The sequence below is a fragment of the Oncorhynchus masou genome, chromosome 11 (genome assembly GCF_036934945.1).
Source record: "Oncorhynchus masou masou isolate Uvic2021 chromosome 11, UVic_Omas_1.1, whole genome shotgun sequence".
Taxonomy (NCBI): domain Eukaryota; kingdom Metazoa; phylum Chordata; class Actinopteri; order Salmoniformes; family Salmonidae; genus Oncorhynchus; species Oncorhynchus masou.
Window position 1 is genome coordinate 56208680 of NC_088222.1, and position 25212 is coordinate 56233891.

The following is a 25212-nucleotide window of genomic DNA, read 5'->3' on the forward strand; positions in this document are numbered from 1 at the left end:
CTAATTGACATCATGTGAGTCAATTGGAGGTGTACCTGTGGATATATTTCAAGGCCTATCTTCAAACTCAGTGCCTCTTTGCTTGACATTATGGGAAAATCCAAAAACAAATCAGCCAAGACCTCAGAAAAAAATTGTAGACACAAGTCTGGTTCATCCTTGGGAGCAATTTCCAAATGCCTGAAGGTACCACGTTCATCTGTACAAACAATAGTACGCAAGTATAAACACCATGGGACCACACAGCTGTCATACCGCTCAGGAAGTAGACGTGTTTTGTCTCCTAGAGATGAACGTACTTTGGTGCGCTAAGTGCAAATCAATCCCAGAACAACAGCAAAGGACCTTGTGAAGATGCTGGAGGAAACAGGTACAAAAGTATCTATATCCACAGTAAAACGAGTCCTATATCGATATAACCTGAAAGGACCCACAGCAAGAAAGAAGCCACTGCTCCAAAACCGCCATAAAAAATCATGGGGACAAAGATCGTACTTTTTGGAGAAATGTCCTCTAGTCTGATGAAACAAATATAGAACTGTTTGGCCATAATGACCATCTTTATTTTTGGAGGAAAAAGGGGGAGTCTTGCAAACCGAAGAACACCATCCCAACTGTGTAGCATGGGGGTGGCAGCATCATGTTGTCGGGGTGCTTTGTTTGCAGGAGGGACTGGTGCACTTCTCAAAATAGATGGCATCATTAGGAGGAAAATTATGTGGATATATTGAAGCAACATCTCAAGACATCAGTCAGGAAGTTAAAGCTTGGTCGCAAATGGGTCTTCCAAATGGACAATGACCCCAAGCATACTTCCAAAGTTGTGGCAAAATGGCTTAAGGACAACAAAGTCAAGGTATTGGAGTGGCCATCACAAAGCCCTGACCTCAGTCCTATAGAAAACTGAAAAAGCGTGTGCGAGCCAGGAGGCCTACAAACCTGACTCAGTTACACCAGCTCTGTGAGGAGGAATGGACCAAAATTCACCCAACTTATTGTGGGAAGCTTGTGGAAGGCTACCCAAAACATTTAACCCAAGTGAAACAATTTAAAGGCATGCTACCAAATTCTAACTGAGTGTATGTAAACTTCTGACCAACTGGGAATGTGATGAATGAAATAAAAGCTGAAATAAATAATTTTCTCTACTAACATTCTGACATTTCACATCCTTAAAATAAAGTGGGGATCCTCACACGGATCCCAAACTGGCTGCGCGCGTGCACCATCGTGTGCTATCGTGCATACATTTATTCCCCCCCCCCCCCCACACCAAAAGCGATCACGACACGTGGGTTAAAATATCAAAACTAACACTGAACCAATGACATTAATTTGGGGATAATGTTGAAAATGATTAAACATGGATGGCTCGTAATGGATGGCTTAAACATGGATGGCTCGTAGCTCGTAATATTAGCTTGAACCTGCAAACTAACGTTAATTTGTCATATTAAGCTAGCTTGCTGTTGCTAGCTGATTTGTCCTGGGATATAAACATTGAGTTGTTTTTTTTACCTGAAATGCACAAGGACCTCTACTCCGACAATTAATCCACACATAAAACGGTCAACCGAATCATTTCTAGTCATCTCTCCTCCTTCCAGGCTTTTTCATCGTTTAACTTATATGGTGATCGCAACTAAACTTTCATTGTATTACCACGACTACCGGAAAAACAGTTCATCTTTCATTCACCCATGTGGGTATAACCAATGAGGAGATGGCACGTGGGTACCTGCTTCTATAAACCAATGAGGAGATGGGAGAGGTAGGACTTGCAGTGCGATCTGCGTCAGAAATAGGAATGAGTTCTATTTTAGCCCTTGGTGTCACAGACGCTCGTTGGCGCGAATAAAAATTATTTCTAAATTTATTTTGCGACACTCGTCCGGTTTGGTCAGCATGTAACTGACCTAAGACAGGGAATTTTTACTCTGATTAAATGTCAGGAATTGTGAAAACTGAGTTTAAATGTATTTGGCTAAGGTGTATGTAAATGTCTGATTTCAAATGTATGTACACACACACTAAAGTTAATAAATATGGGGTCACTTAGAGAAAAAAAAAAGAAAAGCATATTTTTTTGTCCATTAAAATAGCATCAAATTGATTAATTAGAAATACAATGTAGACATTGTTAATGTTGTAAATGACTATTGTAGCTGGAAACGGCTGATTTAAAAAGAAGAAGAAATATCTACAGAGGCCCATAATCAGCAACCATCACTGCTGTGTTTCAATGGGACGTTGTGTTAGCTAATCCAAGTTTATAATTTTAAAAGGATAGTCGATCATTAGAAAACCCGTTTGCAATTATGTTAGCACAGCTGAAAACGGTTATTCTGATTAAAGAAGCAATTAAACTGGCCTTTAGACTAGTTGAGTATCTGGAGCATCATCATTTGTGGGTTTGATTACAGGCCCAAATGGCCAGAAACAAAGATCTTTCTTCCGAAACCTGTCAGTTTATTCTTGTTCTGAGAAATTAAGGTTGTTCCATGTGAGAAATTGGCAAGAAACTGAAGATCTCGTACAACGCTGTGTACTACTCCCTTCATAGAACAGCGCAAACTGGCTCTAACCAGAATAGAAAGAGGAGTGGGACGTGCACAACAGAGCAATAGGACAAGTACATTAGAGTGCCTAGTTTGAGAAGCAGACATCCATCATAAGTCCTCAACTGGCAGCTTCATTAAATAGTACCCACAAAATACCAGCCTCAAAGTCAACAGTGAAGAGGCGACTCCGGGATGCTGTCCTTCTAGGCAGTCTGAAGGGGAAAACATACATAATCCATGTCTCAATTTTCTCAAGGCTTAAAAACCTGTCTCCTCCCCTTCATCTACACTGATTGAAGTGGATTTAACAAGTGACATCAATAAGGGATCATAGCTTTAACCTGCTCAGTCTGTCAAGGAAAGAGCAGGTGTTCTTGATGTTTTCTACTCTCGGTGTATATCACTTGTAGACTAGCACAGGAAAGCAGCGCCACAGATGAAAGGGGAAACTAGTGATCAAACCTGAGTTAGTTAGTCGCTTATCTTTGGTAGAGCATGCGCGGCTTGCCTTGCTCCCTCCGACAGTCAAACAAACTGAGATTGTGTTAGTTTCATGAAAAAAAATCTCAAAATAATTTAACTAATAATAATGCAGTACTTTCCACACAAAGAAATATTGTAAAGTAACACTTTTGTTAAATGTGACGAGTAATATATTACTTTTCCAAGTAACTAATTCCAACACGGGTGATGATGATGGTAATTAGCCATAAAAGCCGTTGGGCAGTGCAAGGACAGTGGTGACAGTGTGGCTACCTCCAAAACAGCACCATATTCCCTATATAGTGCACTTGAGTGTGACCATGTCGTGTGCAGTGAAAAGGGGCATTTGAATTGGCACCATATCCCCTATATAGTGCACTACATAGGGAATAGGTTGTCATTATACAGATTTAGGATCTTAAATTGATCACTCTTTTGTTGCTGAGAATGTTTTTGCACAGCAGGAAATGCAAACTTGTAGTGTATTCAATATTTAAAAAGGCTTCTAAGGTTTGTAATTTCCACTTCAAAATATATCAAGACCTACAAAAAAATTCCATTAATTATAATCCACATAATAATTCACATTTCCTGTTGGTGCAGGACTATTTTCCTGCTGTAAATAACTGGCTCAAATTAAGATCCTACATCTGTCATGGTCACTGCAGACTACACACTCACACCAGCCAAATCAGCAGCACCCACTCTATGACTCAACCAGGGAAATGTCCTAATATGTCATCCCAATGAATCTGCAGATGTTGATGAGTCACGCAATGACAAGGCTCTTGACTGAATTAAGAGAAAAGTAACTGCATATCTTTCAGACATATTCATCTGTTAGATATGGAAGTTGACAACATATAGGGCTGGTTTCCCAGCCAGTTTAAGCCTAATCCAAGACTAAAAAGCATTCTCAATGGTGATTATCCACTGAAATAATGTTATTGTAGTAGTGTGTGCTGTACATCATTGGAACTGAATGACACACACAAACACACACTTGCAGGAAAGCATATCTAATGTGCTCTGCTTCACCCCGGGGTGTGCTTTGGGTGATTCTCCATTGAAATAGTTGTTTTAGTCCAGGACTAAAAAGTATCTGTGTCCATGTCATTTATATATATATATATACCTTTATTTAAAATTTCAGCAAGCCATGATACCCACCATCTCAGATTGTTCTGAAATCGTTTCTGTAGTTAAAAACAGATAAGTATTACGGAAACATTTTGTTGAAATATAATTTGATCTCTGAGAAATTAAGCTAATTGATTGCACCCAAATTGGCCATTTTAATTGATAGCATACAATAATTATTAATAATATAATATTCAATTATAGTACCTAACATCCAAAGTTTTTTTTAACGATGAGTAAGACAAAGAAATGGACAAAAGCCAACCACAGACCCTCCACACCCCACACCAATCCCACCCCAACAACCAGTATATACAGAGCATTCAGAAAGTATTCAGACCCCTTCACTTTTTCCACATTTTGCTACATTAACACCTTATAATAACATGTATTAAAGAAATAAAAATCCTCATTAATCTACACACAATACCCCATAATGACAAAGTGAAAACAGGTTTTTATTATTTACAAAAGCATTCAGACCATTTGCTATGAGACTCGAAATTGAGCTCAGGTGAATCCTATTTCCATTGATCATCCTTGAGATATTTCTACAGCTTGTTTTGAGAACACCTGTGGTAATTTAAATTGATTGGACACAATTTGGAAAGGAACCTGTCTATATATGGTCCAACAGTTGACAGTGCATGTCAGAGCAAAAACTAAGCCATGATGTCAAAGGAATTGTCCTTAGAGTACTGAGACAGGATTGTGTTGAGGCACAGATCTGGGGAGGGTTACCAAAACATTTCTGCAGCATTGTCTCCAAGAACACAGTGGCCTCCATCATTCCTAAATGGAAGAAGTTAAGAACCACCAAGACTCTTCCTAGAGCTGGCCACCCTGCCAAACTGAACAATCAGGAGAGAAGGGCCTTGGTCAGGGAGGTTATCAAGAACCTGATGGTCACTTTGACAGAGCTCCAGAGTTCCTCTGTGGAGATGGGAGAACCTTCCAGAAGGACAACCATCTCTGCAGCAATCCACCAATCGGGTCTTTATGGTAGTGGCCAGACAGCCCACTTGGAGTTTGCCAGAAGGCACCTAAAGGACTCTCAGACCATGAGAAACTGGTCTACGGTGAAGGTCTACGGTGAAGCATGGCGGTGGCAACATCATGCTGTGGGGATGTTTTTCAGCGGCAGGGACTGGGAGACTAGTTACAATTGAGGCAAAGATGAACGGAGCAAAGTACAGAGAGATCCTTGATAAAAACCTGCTCCAGAGCGCTCAGGACTTCAGACAGGGGCGAAGGTTCACCTTCCAACAGGACAACAAACCTAAGCACACATGCAAGACACCACAGGAGTGACTTTGTGACAAGTCTCTGAATTTCCTTGAGTGGCCCAGCCAGAGCCTGGACTTGAACCCGATCGAACATCTCTGGAGAGATGTGAAAATACAAACTTTTTTCTCCTAATAGCAGGAACAGCACCATGTAGTGGTCAGAACCTGGTAACATTAGGATGTTGGATGGGACACACAAATTCACTGAGAATACATAACATAGGATGAAGAAACAAAATTCAGCGTCACAGCTCCATACTACTTGTCAGACAGATGATAGATTTTGAAAATGTGTAACTCATTGTTAGAAAAAGGTTTGGTCCTTTTATAAGAATCCTATAAATTAAAAGTGATGATTTGGGTGCAATCAATTAGCTTAATTCAGAGATCACATTATATTTCATCAAAATAATGTTGCAGGAATGCTAATCTTATATGTTCCTAACAACAGAAACGATTTCAGAACAATCTGAGATGGCGGCTATCGAAAATCTTATTTCTTGTGCTTGGAACGACCCTCTGGGAACCTGCCCCTTATTGTGTAATCTACAGACTTCACAAAGAAATCTACTCAACTTGACAAATAAAACATGATTCATCCATCAATGTTTCTTTTCATTGTACACTTCACTGTACATGTAAACCAGGCCTAAATTAGTATGGGTAAGTGTACTTACTGAGAACTTGTCAAAGCACTCAGTGATAGCATGGTATAGCTCATCCCTGATAGTTTTTTTTCTCTGATTACAGTATGTCACCGAGACTGAAAGCAACCTCCAGCAAGTCAAAACTCTGTTGGCAAGCACTCAGAAGGACAAAGTAGAGCTGGCCAATCAGCTTGAAGAAGAGAAAAGGTACATTTCTATGGAATGATTCATTTGCGGCACAAAAATATATAAATACTAAATTGCTCAGAGCAATTTATATATATGACAACAGGATATTACTATTGTCATTTCGGCAATTGAAACCAATGCTAAAACCTTCCTCAAGTGCGAAAATCCCCTCTATTATTCCATGTATGGTACTTTTGCTAGGGCATTGTCATTTTCATATGCCCTGCTTTTAAAATACACATTTTATTAGCTAGCTGCATTAGCCATCTTTGGTAGAACTTTCAGCTGTGAATAGAATCTATTGTTCCAGTAAAAGAGATAATAAGCGTCCCAATGGCACCCGATTACCTATATAGTAATACTTTTTTCAATAGAGTAGCCATTTGGAACGGATCCATGGTTGTCGGTGCTGTGATCAGACCTGTGCCAAATACATATGTCACATACTTAAAGTGCGCTTCATTTAACCTGACCAGTTTTCAGGGTGGGAGTATTTAGCACTTTTGGGACTATTCCATTGCACAGGGCAAGCTCAGTCAAGTGTACCTCAAGTGATTGAATTGAATTGACATACTGTATGCAGTATGCAGTTCTTGAAGTGGGACAATGCTTTCCTATACAGTGTACTGAGTCCGACTCCTCTAATTTTCTACTGCTGGAGTACTGGCACCTTTTATGATGAGTATGGTCACCCAAAATGAGTACCCACACCTATTTAGTTCTACTTCATGCTCTGTCCGTGTGTATTTGAACCAGGTGTGGTACTGTGTAGCTCAGTTGTTTAGAGCAGGGCTCAAATACGCATGTCAAAAATGTATGCAGTCACTGTACTGTAAATAGTTTTAGAAACCATTTGTTGGGTCGTGATGCTCTTCTGTGGCACTTCCCTGACACCTTGTGGCCGACGTGTTATTACAGGAAAGTGGAAGACCTTCAGTTCAGAGTGGAGGAAGAGTCAATCACCAAAGGAGACCTTGAGGTATTTATCTACCATTTGGTAAAAAGCTTAGATCAACAATAGTTTGATAAACATGTTTTGAAGGTATGAGAATGTGTGTTTTATAAGATTACTTTAGCAAAAGTTTTTGCTCTTTCTATAGTGTAATGTGAAAGTTATTGAGTAGGAGGCTGGTAGCGATCGACACTATGATGCTCAGTTAGGTTAGAGTGACCAAAAGCCTGTGCCAAACATATAGTGATTAAAACAAGAAGTGAGAAAGATAGACAGGGACGTTTCACATTTTCAATGTTTAGGGGCGGCAGGTAGCCAAGTGGTTAATAGCCTTGGGCCAGTAACGGAAAAGTCACTGGTTTGAATCCCTGAGCTGACGAGATGAAAAATCGGACTAATATGCCCTTAAGCAAGGCACTTAATCCTATGTAAATGTCTATCCTCCTCCAATCCTTTGACAACTGTTACAGAAAATCCCATGTGATGTGTATTTTTTTGCCTCTTCAATCTGTACAGGTTTCTGTCTTGTCTTTTTTTCTACCTCTGGTCTCTCTCCGTTCTCTTTTCCTCTCTGTAGACTCAGACGAAATTGGAGCATGCCCGTTTTCAGCAGCTTGAGCAGAATCTGTTCCTCGAAAAGTCGAGAGCAGAAAAGCTTCAGAAAGAATTAGAGGTGAATCGGGTAACTGATAGCCCATCCTAGAGCCCCTGCCTGTATCCATTTTCCTTTGCGCTTCTCCCCTGTATCTTTTGTTTTGGTTGCTGTGGGACTTGCAGCACAAATCCTTATCATTCCTGCCCTGCACCTGTCTCCAAACTCAGTCACTCATACAGAAAATCCTGTCAGTTACCTCATCAAACGGCATAGACTACAATCAGAATTGGATGCCATTGCCCTGATTTATTTACCAATGCCAGGAATGCTCTGTACAGATATTAGGTTTCATGTTGAGAGAAACAAATTTCAAGCCTGACGACTCACACTAAACTCTTCCCCTATTCTGTCGTTGCTAAATACTTTAGTCTGAGACTGCCATCATTGAAGTTGTTTGTGGTGACGTGGGGCATTGTACAAAACAAAGTAATTTAACCAATCAGAGTATCAAAGCCAATGACGAATTTTCAAACCGCCACTTTACCTACGTGTGTTCTGGCTCTGACCCAACCCATAGGTTTCTGGACCAATCAGAAATCCCCGAATGTGTTTGCATTCGGTGATGGGTCAGAGAGGTACTCAGATCCAGACTCATTGCGGATAAGAAACGAATGTCTGTGGACGTGGTGTAGCGTTTGGCCGGAGCAAGGAGTCTGAGTAGTCAGGCAAACAAATTGCACAAGTATAACCTGAATTTAATATTTCATTAATGAATGAACAATTGGCCTCACATCCAATAGAAAACCTCTCTATCGCGTATCAAATGGCACCCTATTGCCTATATCATGCACTACTTCTGACAAGAGCCATATGTGCTCTATGGGGAATAGTGTGCCAAACACAGTCTCTATCTATTTCTCTCTTGGCTCTCAGCTCTATTTCTCTTGGCTCTCTTTCCTCGTTCCTTTTGCCGCCCACTCACAAAAATCTTGTTTGAGTTCGCAGGGTGCAATGCTGGAGCGATTGTCAGCTGTTGTCAGCGTCGTTTCCCCTGTTGATGTCGTAACTTTAGTTTATAAGAAGGTTAAATTGGTGGCATAATATTAGAATTAGCACCAATGTGAAACTTCCATTAAGTTCTGCTGAGGACCAAAATCATGCCTTATACAGTTATGTACAGATATATACTGTCACACAATCATTTTGTGGTGAAACACACCTAGCTCATTTGGGTCATGAATGTTATATAGAGCTAAAAATATACTGATTTTACCTACAGGGAAGACGCAGACTTGATGCAGCACCCTTGAGGTTGGGTAAGAGAACCAAGGTGAAACAAAATGGACTCGTCGTTTCGTTCAGCTATCTAAACTGTTTGATTCCCAGTTGTCTATTTTTGACGACGTTGATCTTGCGAAGTCAATCTTGCCTTTTTCTTGAACTTAATTATTATCTCAATGCTATTAGGGAACTTTTTTGATAACTACTTTTCCTAGAAACCTATCAACTGTGGCGTTGATTTTGCCTCAATGGTCTGTATTAACATACTATGCACCCGTGTCATTATGTCTGCTCTGCCAAACATGGAGGTCTGTCATTTTTAATTGGATGTTTGAAAATGTCACATTTTAATTGCTATGTGTGGTCCTAGTGATTGCCTATCTATGTGTAGTGTTATGTCTGGGGGTTTCTGTGTGGGCTTTGTGTATCTGCCTGGCTTCTTTAGTGACAAAATAGCAAAGAATGGCTTACTTTCTTCTGATTAGGTTGTAATGCACCTGCTGATTTTAAAAGCTCAACTTGTTTTTGATGTCTGCGAGCAAAGCATTTCCTAAAACCAAGGGATTTCCACTGTAATGCGGAGCAGTCTGCTGGCCCAGCTTGTACGCTCATATGATTCTCAAAAGGCCTCTTTTCCTGGGCCTGCATGCTGTAATCAAGTATTTTATTTGGACGCTTGGTGCTTGAAAGATGCCATCCTGTTTCAGGCAAGTCGTCATCCCCGTTACAGGACTGACACTATCCGGTCATTCTGTTACGGGAACGATACTCCTGACTGTTTCAGTAATGACTCAAACCACATTAAGGCAATGACGGTCTCTCTCTCTCACTCTGCCTCCACAGCAAAGCACAGTTGAGGAGCAGAGCCGCGTCATGCAGCTGGAGGATGAACTGGCTCTGCGTCGGGCCGAGATCGAGGAGCTCCAGGTCCGGCTCCGGGATGCGACCAAGGACGGGGACTCCACCCAGGGGCCGGTGGCCCAGTCGGAAACCATTCTGCTCCGGGAGCAGCTCCTGACGGCAGGCCGGGAGCACCACAAGGAGAGCAGCCAGCTGAGGGAGAAGTACGAGGCTGCAGTGGCAACGGGCCAGGAGGAGACAGACAAACTGAAAGCCACGGTGGACAAACAGAGCCAGGAGATCATTGAGCTGAAGCAGAAAGTCCAGCAGGCCTCTACAGAGAACATGGAGATGATGGACAACTGGAAGGTGAGAGGCACTATTCTCAGAACATAAAGGGAATTAAATTACTCATTTGGAAATGTAGGTTTCTCTCTCTCTCTAATCTTGTATCCCTCTCCTCAAGGTCAAGCTGGACACCCTGGTCAATGACCACCAGCGTTCCCTTGAGGACCTGAAGGCCTCGCTGTCCAGCGGCTCGGCCAAAGGCCAGGAGCAGGAGCCCCAGGAGCTGAGGACCACACTGGAGAGCCTGCGCATGGAGCACCAGCTGGAGCTGGAGAATCTCAAGGCCAGGCATGAGATCGAGGCAGCAATGCTGGCCAAGGAGCGTGACGATCTGCGCTCACGCCTGCAGGATGCCAAGGACCAGCTGGTCGAGAACAGCCAGAACTGGAATAGCCAGGCCCAGACGAAGGCCAGGAGTGACCAGCAGGCCCTGGAGCTGAGGGAGGTCTGGGAGAAGTTCCAGAAGGCCCAGCTGAGGGTGGGCGAGCTGGAGAGGCTGCAGGGCGAGCAGGACGGCGTCCGAGACAAGCTCCAGGAGCGCTTGGAGCTGGCTGAGAAGAAGATGGTGGACTACAAGGCCCTGCAGAAGGCCGAGGCCCAGAGTAGACAGGAGCTCTGCAGCCTGGAGGAGAAGCTGAGGGTGACTGAGAACCGACTGCAGGCGGTGCAGGATGACCACCACATGCCACAGGATGCCAACGTGAGTCCTCCGGGGGGATAACTGTGGTAGCATTGGTTGTATATGCTATGCTGTGCTCCAGATGAGATTAGAGTCCTGTGACCCAACTATAAAATGCACTAATGTTGCGTTTAGAGCGCTAAAGGGTGCTAATGTCCTTATTCATGTGATATAATGCTAGCTTTCTAGAAACATTCTTTACACAAGTAAGTCAAATACTTCCGCATGATATCCATGCTTTTCTAGTTCCTTGTGTGTTTCCACATCTTGTCCTTCAAAAAACAACTAAAGCAATGAGTTGTCATGGATTTTAACTCTCAATTTTGTCTCCCTCTCAGGTTATAGAAAATAATGACATCTTGGAGGAAAAGATGAAGCTGAAACAGAATGTTGAAGGTATCGTAAATGTTAACCTGGCTAATTAAATTGTATTGTTACTGTAAACATATGTTTAGGAAAATGAGGATGGTTTTAAAGACCCTTAATGTCCAACCACTGTTATAGTTAAAGCATTTCAAATGTCAGACCTCTGCCGGCTTTTGATTGTACTTTGAGGACCTTGCATACCGTAAAACTTCAGTTATTGGAATCATCCATTTTTATTCCCAGTAAGAAACTGCTAGCCCTTGGCTGCTAACAGCTGAGAACTGCTAGCTAACTGGCATGCACAAAACAGTCAACATCGGGTGTAAAGACAGAAATTGAGAAGGGTCTATCTGCAGACTGTGTTTACTAGATGCTACACCCACTTACTTTATGCCACGCCAACTGCCATTGAGGCTGTTAGCTATCTAGCAGCCTCCCAAGTGGTGCAGAGGTCTAAGGCACTGCATCTCAGTGCTAGAGGCATCACTACAGACCCTGGTTCGATTCCAGGCTGTATCACAACCGGCCGTGATTGGGAGTCCCATAGGGCAGAGCACAATTGGCCCAGCGTCGTTAGGGTTTGGCCGGGGTAGGCCGTCATTGTAAATAAGAATTTGTTGTTAACTGACTTGCCTAATTAAATAAAGGTTTATAAAAAATAAATCTAGGACACCGGCACACAGTGTCCTTCGTCCCCCGCCTGCTAAACACTGCTTTCCCACAGTTATTTTAACATTACAGCAAAGGTATTCACTACCCACTACCCAGAGTTGGGTTGGCTACACTAGCTACGTACTTCCCTCGCCGTAAAGTTCACAGAACTGCTGGCGCAGGATTTAGTGGGTGCGGCATGTAGTAACCACAGTCTGCAGATAGACATTATTGCAGAAATCGTCCGATCGTCCTCGTGATAAAAGTAAGAACTGCTGAAAATGCACAGTCAAAGAGGAGGATAATTATTCTGTCAAGAGGCATACTAAAACAAAACAAACGTGACACAGTGTGTGAAGGATAACACATTAGTGAAGGAAATTAAGAAATTCATTAAAATGCTGGAAGTGAATGCTAGAATTAAACAAAATGTACTATGCAAATGAGCAAAAGCTGTATGCGTTAAGGAAGCTTTTCTCTAATAAGCGCCTGTTGTGTTCATTGATTTAAGCAAATAAACGGCCAGGCTTTTAATTGAAGTTTTACGGTAGTTAGGTTCCAAGGTTTTTGACCAACGGTGGTTTTACGTTTCTTTCAGAAACTATGGAGAATCTGACCAAAAGAGAAAGAGAGGTCTCTACTCTCACATCACATGTCGATGCCCTCAAATCACAGATAACTGGTAAATGATACTGCTACGACTACGATATGTTGCGTAAAAGGTGAAAAGAGACTCCGCACACTGATGAAGACCTGATTGGTCTTCAGAGACATTGTCAAATAAATTCCCATGGGACCATAGAATATAGTGTGTGGAGTATATCTCCACCTTTTATTGAACATTCTTTGATATCCAGATATGTCATCTCTTTTTTCTTTTTATTGTATTTTGCACTCCATGAATGTCTTGACAAATACGACACATTCATTCTCTATCAACTACATGTACAGTATTTGATTGCCTGAGAACATTTACTCTCAAATATATTGCATGAAAAAAAGTAAAGTAATGAAATGATAAAACTAAATTAATTCATAATAAAACAAATGATAATAAAAATAAAACATTTCACTGACTGTCGACTGAATATACATATCTTTTTTTTAAACAAAAATATAAACGCAACATGTAAAGTGTTGGTCTTGTGTTTCACGAGCTAAGAAATTTTCCATACGCACAAAAAATGTTTGCCAAGATAATCCATCCACCTGCCACATGTGGCATAACAAGAACCTGATTAAACAGCATGATTACTACACAGGTGCACCTTGTACTGGGGACAATAAAAGGCCACTCTAAAATGTGAAGTTTTGTCACACAGCAAAGTGCCACAGTTTTAAGGGAATGTGCAATTGGCATGGTGACTGCAGGAATGTCCAACAAAGCTGTTGACAGAGAATTTAATGTTCTACCATAAGCCTCCTCCAACGTCATTTCAGAGAATCGGCCTCACAACGACAGACCACATGTATGTAGTTTGCTGATGTCAACGTTGTTAACCGTGCCCCATTGTGGCAGTGGGGTTATGGTATGGGCAGGCATAAGCTACGGACGACAAACACAATTGCATTTTATCGATAGCAATTTGAATGCACAGAGATGCCGTGATGAGATCCTGAGGCCCATTGTCGTGCCATTCATCCACCGCCATCACCTCATGTTTCAGCATGATAATGCACAGCCCCGTGTCGCAAGGATCTGTACACAATTTCTGGAAGCTGAAAATGTCCCAGTTCTTCCATGGCCTGCATACTTACCGTGTACAACAGCGTGTTCCATTCCAGCCAATATGGAACACAGCCATTGAAGAGGATTGGGACAACATTTCACAGGCCACAATCAATAGCCTGATCAACTTTATACAAAGGAGATGTGTGGCGCTGAATGTTGAAAACGGTGGTAACACCAGATACTGACTGGTTTTCTGATACACACACCTACCTTTTTTTAAGATACCTGTGACCAGCAGATGCATATCTGTATTCCCAGTCATGTGAAATCCATAGTTTAGGGCCTAATTCATTTATTTCAAATGACTGATTTCCTTATATGAACTGTAACTCAGTAAAATCTTTGAAATTGTTGCACTTTGCGTTTATATTTTTGTTCAGTGTATATATATTTAAGGTGCCGACATTGCAATACGTGTTGGTCCAAACCAAACATTTAACTCTAAATGTCTTTTTGTCTTTTGTCTTTTTGTCCATCAGCCTTGGAGGGCAAAGTTCGCTTGGGTGAGAAGAAGGGCGATGCCCTGGTCAAGGAGAAGATGCGCCTGGAGGCCGACCTTGAGTGCATGACCAAGAAGTCCCATGATGCATCGGGACAGCTGGTTGTCATTAGCCAGGAGCTACTGAAGAAGGAGAGGTCATTTAATGGCGAGAGAAAGAGGGAACACTATTGATTTTACACCACAGCTCAGTATTTTCCCTTTGAAATACGGAATAAAACATGGCAGCCCACCCAAAGCTACAAGATATAGCCTACATTCATCTGAAGGAGATGTTTGCTAATGCACTTGTATGAAACTGTCCCCCGTCTTCACACATACAGTAGTTTGTGCTAGAGTCATGCGTTTTCAAAGACTGACAAAACAGTCGCAACTCGTCTTTGTGATTTGCAGTCACTAGACGTATGCTAGACATCTGTTTTATGAGGATCAATCCACTTAGGTTAAAAGCAGTTAAGGTAATGGAGAAAATTAGCCTGATTAAAAGTAGGCCTAAAAGGCCTTTTCACCCCTCAAATCATTGCATTGTCATAGCTGAGAATGCTATGTTACTTTAAAGTGTCCCATTCCTCATTCTAAGGCATTTAGGGAGATTACGCACAGCGCTTAGGCCTGGAAATATAAGCAAACATTTATTGAAAGGACAACAATACAACATTATGTATCTTAGTGACTCTTAGGGCATCTAAGTTTGCAGTATTTGACTGTGTCAACTGCCTTTCATAGAGAAAAACAAATATGCCATGTATCATAGATAGGTTTGGGTCATTGATAGTGAAACAACCTTGAATCTAGCCTGGGTGCCAGTCTCTTTCTGCTCTCTTGCCAACTCTGAGGAATTGTCATGCAAATGACACAATTGGAGTCAGCAAGAGCACAATCAGGTCTGGGACCAGGCTACCCTGAATCAGGAAGGCAAGGGTAAATCTTTATTGTATTGTCCCCTTGTGTCAGGAGTCTGAACGAGTTAAGGGTGTTACTGCTGGATTCCCCTCGCCACTCGCCCGGCCTGGACCGAGACCTGAGCCGAGAGGTGCACAAGGCTGAGTGGAGGGTGAAGGAGCAAAAACTCCAGGATGACATCAAGACCCTGAGAGACAAACTGCTCCTGCTGGTGAGAGGGGAGGGGCTGGGAGATGTCAATCACAGTGCTGGCTACGCATCACATCGTGTGTCCATCAACTTATTCGCTAGTAACCAAACGGGAGTAAACAGGCTGAATCGAGGAGGAATGTTTTCTCTGTTAAACGTTTTGCTATGCTGTGTACTAATCAATGTGACACAGTTGTTCTCACAAAGATGAACTCTGGTCTAGAAGTAGAAAAGCTCTACGTGATTAAGATTATAAATGTTCCATGTTTCTTATTTCATTCATGTCTGTATCCTATATGATTTAAAATATGTTTGACTCTGTATATTCATATCAAAGGCAGACCTAGCAATGACAGATGTAGCCCTCCACATTTGTCCAGCAATGGATTGAATAACTAAACAGAGTTGTGTTCATTAGGGCCCACAACTATAAAAGTCAAAGTAGTCTATTCCTGTTAAAGTCTGTTTTCTTTATGTTAGTGCCTAATGAACACCCAGTTGATCCCTACGCTTTATGTGTGTGTTCGCAGGGCAGGGAGAGAGGCTCGCCCCCAGATCACAGGCGCTACTCTATGCTGGACCCGTCGACCCTGGACTCGGAGGTGACACTTCTGCGCCAGCGGCTCATGAGCACAGAGGAGGCTCTGAGGGGAGTACTGGAGCACAACCAGGAAGTGGACCAGCTGGTGCAGGCCATGCGCACGCACCCAGACAAGAGCGAGGTAAACTAGAACAGGACCACCTCTTGTTTTGCCTTTCTGGGACAGATTTTGTTGTATAGTGACTATTTTGAAGTAGGGTCTACTTGCAATGACTGTGATTGTTTTTCCCTATTAAACTTTTATCCAGAGCGACTTACAGTCACCCTAATTTAATGTAATATAAGCTACAGTTGCAGGCACTAAAAGTTAGGCCGTGTCATGGTTTTGGCAGAACAATTCCTACAATGTGTGTGCAACTGAATGTGGCACTCTATCGTCTCCAAGTGGTGTAAAATACGTATGAAAAAATACATTCAAGTACTACTTAAGTCTGTTTTTTTTTCTTTTCGGTATCTGTACTTTACTATTTACATTTTTGACCACTTTTACTCCACTATATTCTGAAAGAAAATAATGTACTTTTTACTCCATACATTTCCCCTAACACCCAAAAGTACTTGTTACATTTCGTATGCTTAGCAGGACAGGGAAATGGTCCAATTCAGAGCATCCCTGATCATCCTTACTGCCTCTGATCTCACGGGCTCACTAAACACAAATGCTTCGTTTGTAAATTATGTCTGAGGGTTGGAGTGTTCCCCTGGCTATATGTAAATTTAAAAAACAGGAACATCGTGTCATCTGGTTTGCTTAATATGAGTAATTAGAAATTATTAATATTTTTCCTTTTGATACTTAAGTACATTAAGCAATTACATTTACTTTAAACCCAAGTATTTTACTGGGTGACTTTCCTTTAACTTGAGTTGTTTTCTATTAAGGTAACGTTACTTTTAGTCAAGTATGATAATTGGGTATTTTTTCCACTACTGTCATCTCCTTGCGATAGTTTGTCACAGAAATCTTTACCCACAATGGTAACGTGAGTTTGATTGGCAAATGTTTAAAAAACGTGTTTCTTGAACGGCAAACATTGTATGTACCATGTAACAAAGTACTAACAACACTGTAATTACATTGTACTTGCCTTTGTAACAACCACATAAATACATGGTTTCAGAGTAATTTAATATAAAGTGGTACCGAAGGATTGTCACGAGTCCGACCGAGGGTGGTTCCCTTTCCCGGTCGGGTGGTGCTCGGCGGTCGTCGTCACCAGGCCTATTAGCTGCCACTGATTGTCTTTCCTCCCCCTCCTTGTATGTTTAGTGGTAGCACCTGTTTATGTTTAATTAGTTTGTCTTTATTAGACAGCCTGGTTGTTGTGCGGGATTATTTCAGTGTAACCTTCGGCTCTGTTGTAGAGGTACGTGTTAGTGCCTGGTCGTGATTTTTTCCGTTGTACATTTTGATTCCCTGTGTTTGGGAACGTAACTATTGTGAGCACCCTGTGGTGCGTTGGTGCTATTAAAGACTCACAGCATTGAACTCTCTGTCTCCTGCATTTGACTCCACACCCACGACACCCGGAGCATTACAAGGATGTTCGATACAAAAGTCAGGATATATGAGTTTGAATAGTGTAAATGCTTCTTTCATGATTCTCTTTCAGGTGCATGGTGGTGCAAATTCAGCCAATGGAATTCATCAACAGAATCCTTCCTTTACTCAAGATGTAGGTATTAATTCATTATAATAGCACATCAATCACACTACATGTGGTATGTCATATCAATTACATGTATCTTAAGTCTATAGATCAGTTATAGATCAGTTAATTACTCACTGTCTAGAGATTTACTAAATGAGTTGCATAAATACAACATTGACAGCCGGTTTACCTAACACAGATAAAGACTTAGTTCTAGACTTAAAAGCATGCTCAATAGAGAATCTCCATTTAAAATGTTTTTTCTTCTAAAACAAGGCATAATCTGCCCTAGATTAATACTCTGACTGATATGTATTTGACACGTCATTTGAGCTTCTTCAATTTGATGTCTTGCTCCCCAGGAACAACGCTGATATAGGAGAAGAAGAGCTCATTGAATTGGGGAAATACAGAGGTACATTTTAAAAGAAGAAGTCAATACGACTTGGGACTAGCACGCCACTGGACTCCAGACAACATTTCCTGTTTACAGTTACTACCAAAACAATGTCTCTCTATCTCAATATGTACATTCATCTGTTGCAAAAAAGAAAAACACCCATTAGCCAAACTTAAAACAGCTTGAAGATACTGTAAAATGGTTGACAGAGGTGAAGAATTATAGGTATGACTTTTGAAAACTGATACATACCATGCCTACATACCCAAGGATGGTATTGGACATTTGGGCATGAGATAACCTTTTATCTTAGTTTATTAGAGATCGTGACCCTATGAGCCATGAAGGATGAATTGTGACTCCAGAGAATAAAATGACTCTGGTGTCTGATTGAAAACAAAGATTAAGAATTTGGCCTCAATCCATCACTTTTTGTTTTATTTATTTGCCACACTTATATTTTTAAATCCTTCTTCGATTACTGTAGCTGATTTGACCAGTGACGTTCAATTTGCTTCATAGCGAACATGCTCTGTAGTGAACATGTGAATGAAACGGGGATGCTGCTGGATTTAAGATGATGTTGTATCTACATATGAATATAGCTGCATTATCTGAAACCTGTGCATACTGTAAAAGTGTATTTAGTCGACTGAACCAATGCAACTTGGTGCTGTATGTGCACCAAATAGCTATCAGTTTAATGGTTTACTCATTTGAACTAAGTAATCCTTAATTCCACTGTGGCTTTACTGGCTAGTGGGAAACCATACCACTTTGTAGTGTTTTCATATACGTGAGGGGAAAAAAAATGAAAAAAGAAAGTCTTAACTTCCTATTGTTGATCATTTATCTAAAGAAAGTTCAACCTAGATCAATGCCTTGGGATCACTTTGTCCTTTGATTCGAGTAGGCCACTCAACGGCTGTTTGGAGCACAATGCAAACAACGGAACATTCAAAGCTTGTGTACCAAATGGCACTCTATGACCTATATAGTGCACTACTTTTGACCAGAAAAGTAGTGAACTATATAGGGAATAGAGTGCCATTAGGGATGGAGGCCTACTGTAACTGCTTCCTCCATTCTGGATGATCCCTCCCTTCTGGATGTAATCACAATGTACAGAATTGATACGTTACGGTCTTCCAAATGTTATTATCTCCATTGAACAAGCCAACAGGGAGATTCTAAATGCAGTCCATTACTGTATTCTTGGGAGATTAGTTGATATTCTGGCTGCGTCTCGAATGGCACCCTAATTTCCTATGTACAGTGAGCTCCAAAAGTATTGGGACAGTGACAAATGTTTTGTTGTTTTGGCTCTATACTCCAGCACTTTGGATTTGAAATGATACAATAACTATGAGATTAAAGTGAAGACTGTCAGCTTTAATTTGATGGTATTTTTCTTTCCTTATCGGGTGAACCATTTAGAAATTACAGCACCTTTTGTACATAGTCCCCACATTTTAGGTGACCTTAGGTATTGGGACAAATTCACTTATGTGCATTAAAGTAGTAAAAAGTTAAGTATTATCGCAGTGCTAGAGGCGTCACTACAGATCCGGGTTCGATCCCGGGCTGTATCACAACCGGCCGTGATCGGGAGTCCCATAGGGTGATGCAAATACAACAACAACAAAAAATTATAAGAATAATATTAATAATAAGTTCAGTATTTGGTCCCATATTCATAGCATGCAATGACTACATCAAGCTTGTGAATCTACAAATTTGTTAGATGCATTTGCTGTTTTATTTTGGTTGTGTTTCAGATTGTATTGTGTCATTTTGGAGTCAATTTTATTGTAAATAAGAATAGAATATGTTTCTAAACACTTCTGCATGAATATGGAATAGCTAATCCTGAATGAGTTGTGAATAATGATGAGTGATAAAGTTAAACGTACAAATATCATACCCCCAAGACATGCTAACGTCTCACCATTACAATAACAGGGGAGGTTAGCATTTTATATCATATCCCCAAGACATGCTAACCTCTCACCATTACAATAACAGGGGAGGTTAGCATTTTATATCATACCTCCAAGACATGCTAACCTCTCCCCATTACAATAACAGGGCCGGTTAGCATTTTTGGGAGGTATGATATTTATGCTTCTGTAACTTTTTCCCTCATCATTATTCATGAATCAATCAGGATGATCCGTAATCATGGTAGCATCCAGATTAGTGTAGAAGTGTTAAGAAACATATTCTATTCTTATTTACAATAAAAATGACAATACATTATCTAACATTAATTTCTATTGGGCACAAAATAATCTGAAACACAACTAAAACAAACAGCAAATGGATCCAACAAATGTATAGAGTCGCAAGCTTGATGTAGTGATCGCATGCTATGAATATGGGACCAAATACTAAACTTTTGACTACATTAATACACATATAGGTCAATTTGTCCCAATTATTTTGGTCCCCTAAAAATCAGGGTTCTATGTACAAAAAGTGATGCAATTTATAAAAGGTTCACCCGATATGGATGCAAATACCTTCAAATTAAAGCTGACAGTCTGCCCTCAAACCCGTAGACATTGTATAAATTCAAATCCAAAGTGCTGGAGTACAGATCCAAAACAACAACAAAAAATTGTCACTGTCCCAATACTTTTGGAGCTCACTGTGTATTGTGCACTACTTTTGACCAGGGCTCTACCCCTGGTCTAAAGTAGTGCACCATTTTGAATGCAGACTCTGTCTTTGGGAGAACATTATTTTGATGTGACTAATGTGGAATGTAAGACTTGGGGATTGACATTTCATGGGCAAAGTGTAGGGCTGGCCTCTGGTCAGTGAAACTGAAGCTACAAATTGTCATTGGATATTGTATATGGCCTTTTTCAGAAAGGAAACACTTCGTACCCTTAATGCTGTAATGATTTCTGAGATTGAGTCATTAAATGTTAACAATGTGGGCAAAGGATTATGGTGTTTTATTTAATGTGGACATATTCTCTGATGTGTTAAGCATTTATTAATGTCGTGTGCAGACTACGTAATGAGCAGCTGACCAATTACTTAAGGCTTTAGCTCTGGGTTAACTGAGATTAGGCCTTTATTGAACACCCATTTACAATTTTCTCACTCACAAATAAATCCTGTTTGTAGTTTTCTTACCTGCTGGACATGGGGGCACACACACACACACACACACACACACACACACACACACACACACACACACACACACACACACACACACACACACACACAGTGAACACACCAGTGTTCAGAAATGTACTTCTAAAAGTGGGACCAGACAGAGTACAATACTGTACTCAAACACTAGGGGCAAAGTAGGCTGCTATTCATGATTTATGCACTTGGCCAATGTCACCAAGGATATGAAGTGAGCTAGATCACATGCAAAGGGGCAGTTTGGACACTGCTCAGGTGGCTGACCAAAATAGTTCACAATTCAACTCTTGATGATATATACAGAGGTAAAGTATTGTTATCATATTACATGTTGAAATTGTATATTTTAGGTGTTCCTTTTTCACTATAGTTGAGTCAATTCTAAAAAGCATCTAAATGAATTTACCAAATAATACATTGTCCATTATATATAATCATCCTTTATAATACATTATATTAGTCCCAATTAGTTTTAAAACCAGTTTTTGTGCAGTCAAGTCTAAATGATTAGTTATTTAGTTAAATGTTTAATGTGGAGTGTGATATTTGTTTGTTTTTACAACAGGTTTAACTCACAACCCTCTCCATGCGAGTTTCCCCCCATGGTTTCCCAGAGGTTCCTTAATCCTAGCTATATGTAAATTACAGCCAATAGATGCTGTTGTTGAGTTGGACCGGGATTAGTGGAGGCGAATGAGTTTCAATTTTACTGGATTAGCTACAGAACAAAGAAACGGGACACACTCCACTGTTAAAGAAAATAGAAAAAACGGGGGAAATAGAAAAATAATCTCGGTGATAACGTTTTGCTAACGAATTTTGTGCAGTAATGCTTCAGATTACAATGTTTCGAAACCCCGATATTAATGCTAGATTTTAGATGGGAATTCTACCCAGCAATTTCGGTTGGATTAAACGGGGAATAACCATATTCCGGGATTGACAGTGTAAAACAATTTAAACGTTGATGTTGGTAAGGTATGCATCATGTTATTGTAACATTTATCAACATTCAAACATAAAACCGTGTATTTTGTATACACGTGACTTTTTATGACTGAACAAATAGTGAAATTACAGATTAGAATTCTGGGGGAGGAGATGGGCCAGCTCGATTGAACCTTCTCGCTATTTCCATAGCTAGCTAGCTAGATGCGGACAATGGTATGGGCTAAACTGTATTTATGTTGCTAAATTGTGTATTTGATATGTGTACAGCCAACTGAGCAACATAATTTCGCAGAATGATACGATGTACGACGAGTCTTGGTTGGGTGTTCGCACGGATGGTTTAGCTAACGTTAGCAAGAACGCGAATCTAGCTAGCCAGCTATCCGGTCATTGTTTTGTTGCCTGTTATTAGCTCAAACGGGTGGCATATTACATGTTGTGTGTTGCGTATAAATTAAGACATTTTTCAAGAGCACGTCAACCATTTTACTTTAGTGAAAGCTTACTGGTTAGCTACTTAGCCAGTTTAGCTAGCTAATTAAATTAGACTCAAGCGTTTTGTTCAATCTTGTCAACGTGATCTAGCGAGCTAGCAGGCAGCCCACATAGACATTAGTTAAAAAACACTTTCACAACTGTCGTGCACAGTTTTCTCTTCCCAATCTCATCAACTATTTTTGCATTGATACTAACTACTCTTCTGTAGCTAACGTTAGGTAGTTAGACTACATAGCTAGCTAGGTAGCTACAGTCAGGATTCAAACTCCCCATTGTAGCTAACCTGGAGTAGGGCGTGTAGCTAGCTAGTGTACTATAGCCAGCAGATTCTGACCCAACTGATGTTATATGATTGTTTAAACTGAGCTGCACTGGGGTCGACGGTATTAATTGTTAGATTAAGACAATGCGGAGCAGGCACGAGGTATAGGTCGGAAAACGTACCTGCAGGGGTGGGATGTGCCACTGTTATGCAAATTTGACCTATATCCAAACTGATACATTAAGAAGATTGAAATACTGCTATTTTACTGGAAAACTGCCCTTTTTGTAGGACTAGATTGTAGAAGCCACCACTGCTATTCCAGCCAATCAGCTCCTTTGTTGTGGAATGGCTGCTGTGGATACTGCTAGCTTTTCAGCACGAGGATGAAAAGGCAGCTTTCCAGAAAAAAATAGCAGTCGTTCAATCTTCCGTGTTTAACAGTTAGGATAATGGGACAAATCGGAGTACAATGCAAATTCTAATCACTGGATTGAGGTATGTTTTCGACCCAGTGCAGCTCAGTGTAAACAAGTGTAACGGTAGGGTCTTAATCTGCTGACAAGCTAGTTTACTATCATGTCATGAACATATCATGGAAGTTCACCTCAAACAAGCTTCACATGCAGTTTACCCAATGCATGCATTACCCGAGACATGATGTAAAAACCTATGCCATCCCAAAATTGTCTAAATTATATTAATTTAGACACTCTTATCATACCTCTAATTGCTCCTGTAAATCGCTATGTGCCTGGCAGAGGACTTGTGGTTACTGGCCCAAAGATCTTAACCGCTAGGCTACCTCAGTAAATATGCCTCAGTAAATGTTACAAGTAGGGATGTGACAAATGGACAATTTTACTTTAAGGTGCTACACATAGGATATTTAGGAATTTTTGGATTGTAAATTTAAAAATGTCCATAATATATCTGCATCAATAGTGGAATGATAGTGTTTCACAGTCTTACTTACCCACCAGTGTTGTGATATTCATCTATTGATTTCTCCCCCTGCCTTGCATCTCAAAATGGGGAAAACTGTTTTGAGTTTGTGGCTGTGTTGTCTAGGGAAATCGGGTCAAGTGGCCAATGTAGAAAGCGCTCTGTCATTTCCTGGTTGCTAAAACCTCTACACGGTTTGCTCAATTGCCATTTGCGTGAGAAAACATTGCTGTGAAATGTATTTTCGATTTCAATAACAAACAATATCGTTTTTACAGCTGTTTGAAGCTGGTGGACCAAAACTGAAAGTAAAAGGTGCGAGTCTCTGCCAAATTGCGGGGGATTAGGGAGATTTGTTTTGAATGCAGCCTCGTGGTGTTGTAATTCACCGATCTTCCATTTAATGTTGAAACTTTTTTTTAAATCGTTTTTTCTTTTAAACAACAAGAAAATAAACATACAATTCCACATCAATTCACAAGCAGAATAATGGTTATATTACATATGTACTAGAGGTCAACCGATTAATCCGAATGGACGATTAATTATGGCCGATTTCAAGTTTTCGTAACAATCAGTAATCAGCATTTTTGGACACCGATTATGGGCGATTACATTGCAGTCCATGGGGAGATGGCGTGGCGGGCTGACTATCTGTTATACGAGTGCAGCAAGGAGCCACGGTAAGTTGCTAGCTAGCATTAAACTTATCTTATAAAATAACTATCAATCTTAACATAATCACTCGTTAACTACACATGGTTGATGATATTACTAGTTTATCTAGCTTGTCCTGCGTTGCATATAATCGATGCGGTGCCTGAATTTATCATTGAATCACAGCCTACTTCACCAAACGGGTGATTTAATTAATTAATTTGCGAAAAAAAGTATTGTCGTTGCACCAATGTGTACCTAACCATAAACATCAATGCCTTTCTTAAAATCAATACACAAGTATATATTTGTAAACCTGCATATTTAGTTAATATTGCCTGCTGATATGACTTTCTTTTAACTAGGGAAATTGTGTCACTTCTCTTGCGTTCTGTGCAAGTAGAGTATGGGTATATGCAGCAGATTGGGCCGCCTGGCTTGTTGTGAACTGTGTGAAGACCATTTCTTCCTAACAAAGACTGTAATTAATTTGCCAGAATTGTACATTATTATGACATAACATTGAAGGTTGTGCAATGTAACAGCAATATTTAGACTTAGGGATGCCACGCGTTAGATAAAATACGGAAAGGTTCCGTATCTCACTGAAAGAATAAATGTTTTGTGTTCTATATAATAGTTTTCCGAATCAACCATATTAATGACCTAAGGCTCATATTTCTGTGTGTTATTATATTATAATTAGGTCTATGATTTGATAGAGCAGTCTGAGCAGT

The 25212-nt window shown here is 40.5% G+C and overlaps 2 protein-coding genes across 14 annotated transcripts in view; both read left to right on the top strand.

Moving 5' to 3' along the window:
* The window catches only part of LOC135548864 (CAP-Gly domain-containing linker protein 2-like), a 71143-nt gene extending 50205 nt beyond the window's left edge, over positions 1 to 20938 (top strand). For 4 of the 8 annotated variants that reach the window (XM_064978906.1, XM_064978904.1, XM_064978905.1 and 1 more), the window contains 13 exons: positions 6221 to 6324; positions 7225 to 7285; positions 7836 to 7931; positions 9133 to 9183; positions 9978 to 10343; positions 10441 to 11022; positions 11340 to 11397; positions 12617 to 12700; positions 14230 to 14386; positions 15204 to 15363; positions 15872 to 16063; positions 17556 to 17618; positions 17957 to 20938. In XM_064978906.1, the coding sequence (XP_064834978.1) occupies positions 6221 to 6324; positions 7225 to 7285; positions 7836 to 7931; positions 9133 to 9183; positions 9978 to 10343; positions 10441 to 11022; positions 11340 to 11397; positions 12617 to 12700; positions 14230 to 14386; positions 15204 to 15363; positions 15872 to 16063; positions 17556 to 17618; positions 17957 to 17968 (1986 nt within the window). In that variant the 3' untranslated portion in view covers positions 17969 to 20938. Of the gene's footprint in view, positions 1 to 6220; positions 6325 to 7224; positions 7286 to 7835; positions 7941 to 9132; positions 9184 to 9977; positions 10344 to 10440; positions 11023 to 11339; positions 11398 to 12616; positions 12701 to 14229; positions 14387 to 15203; positions 15364 to 15871; positions 16064 to 17555; positions 17619 to 17956 lie in introns of all 8 variants that reach the window. The other 4 variants (XM_064978907.1, XM_064978908.1, XM_064978909.1 and 1 more) reach the window with 4 other exon arrangements.
* A 481-nt stretch (positions 20939 to 21419) lies between these two features.
* Positions 21420 to 25212, top strand: part of LOC135548866 (general transcription factor II-I repeat domain-containing protein 1-like) — a 42771-nt gene continuing 38978 nt past the window's right edge. Inside the window, exon 1 of one of the 6 annotated variants that reach the window (XM_064978916.1) lies at positions 21420 to 21467. Coding sequence is in view for 3 of the 6 variants with exons in the window: in XM_064978913.1 (XP_064834985.1) it covers positions 24422 to 24501 (80 nt within the window). In the remaining 3 variants the exon portion in view is untranslated. Of the gene's footprint in view, positions 21468 to 21818; positions 22141 to 22232; positions 22327 to 23961; positions 24502 to 25212 lie in introns of those variants that run through there. The other 5 variants (XM_064978912.1, XM_064978915.1, XM_064978914.1 and 2 more) reach the window with 5 other exon arrangements.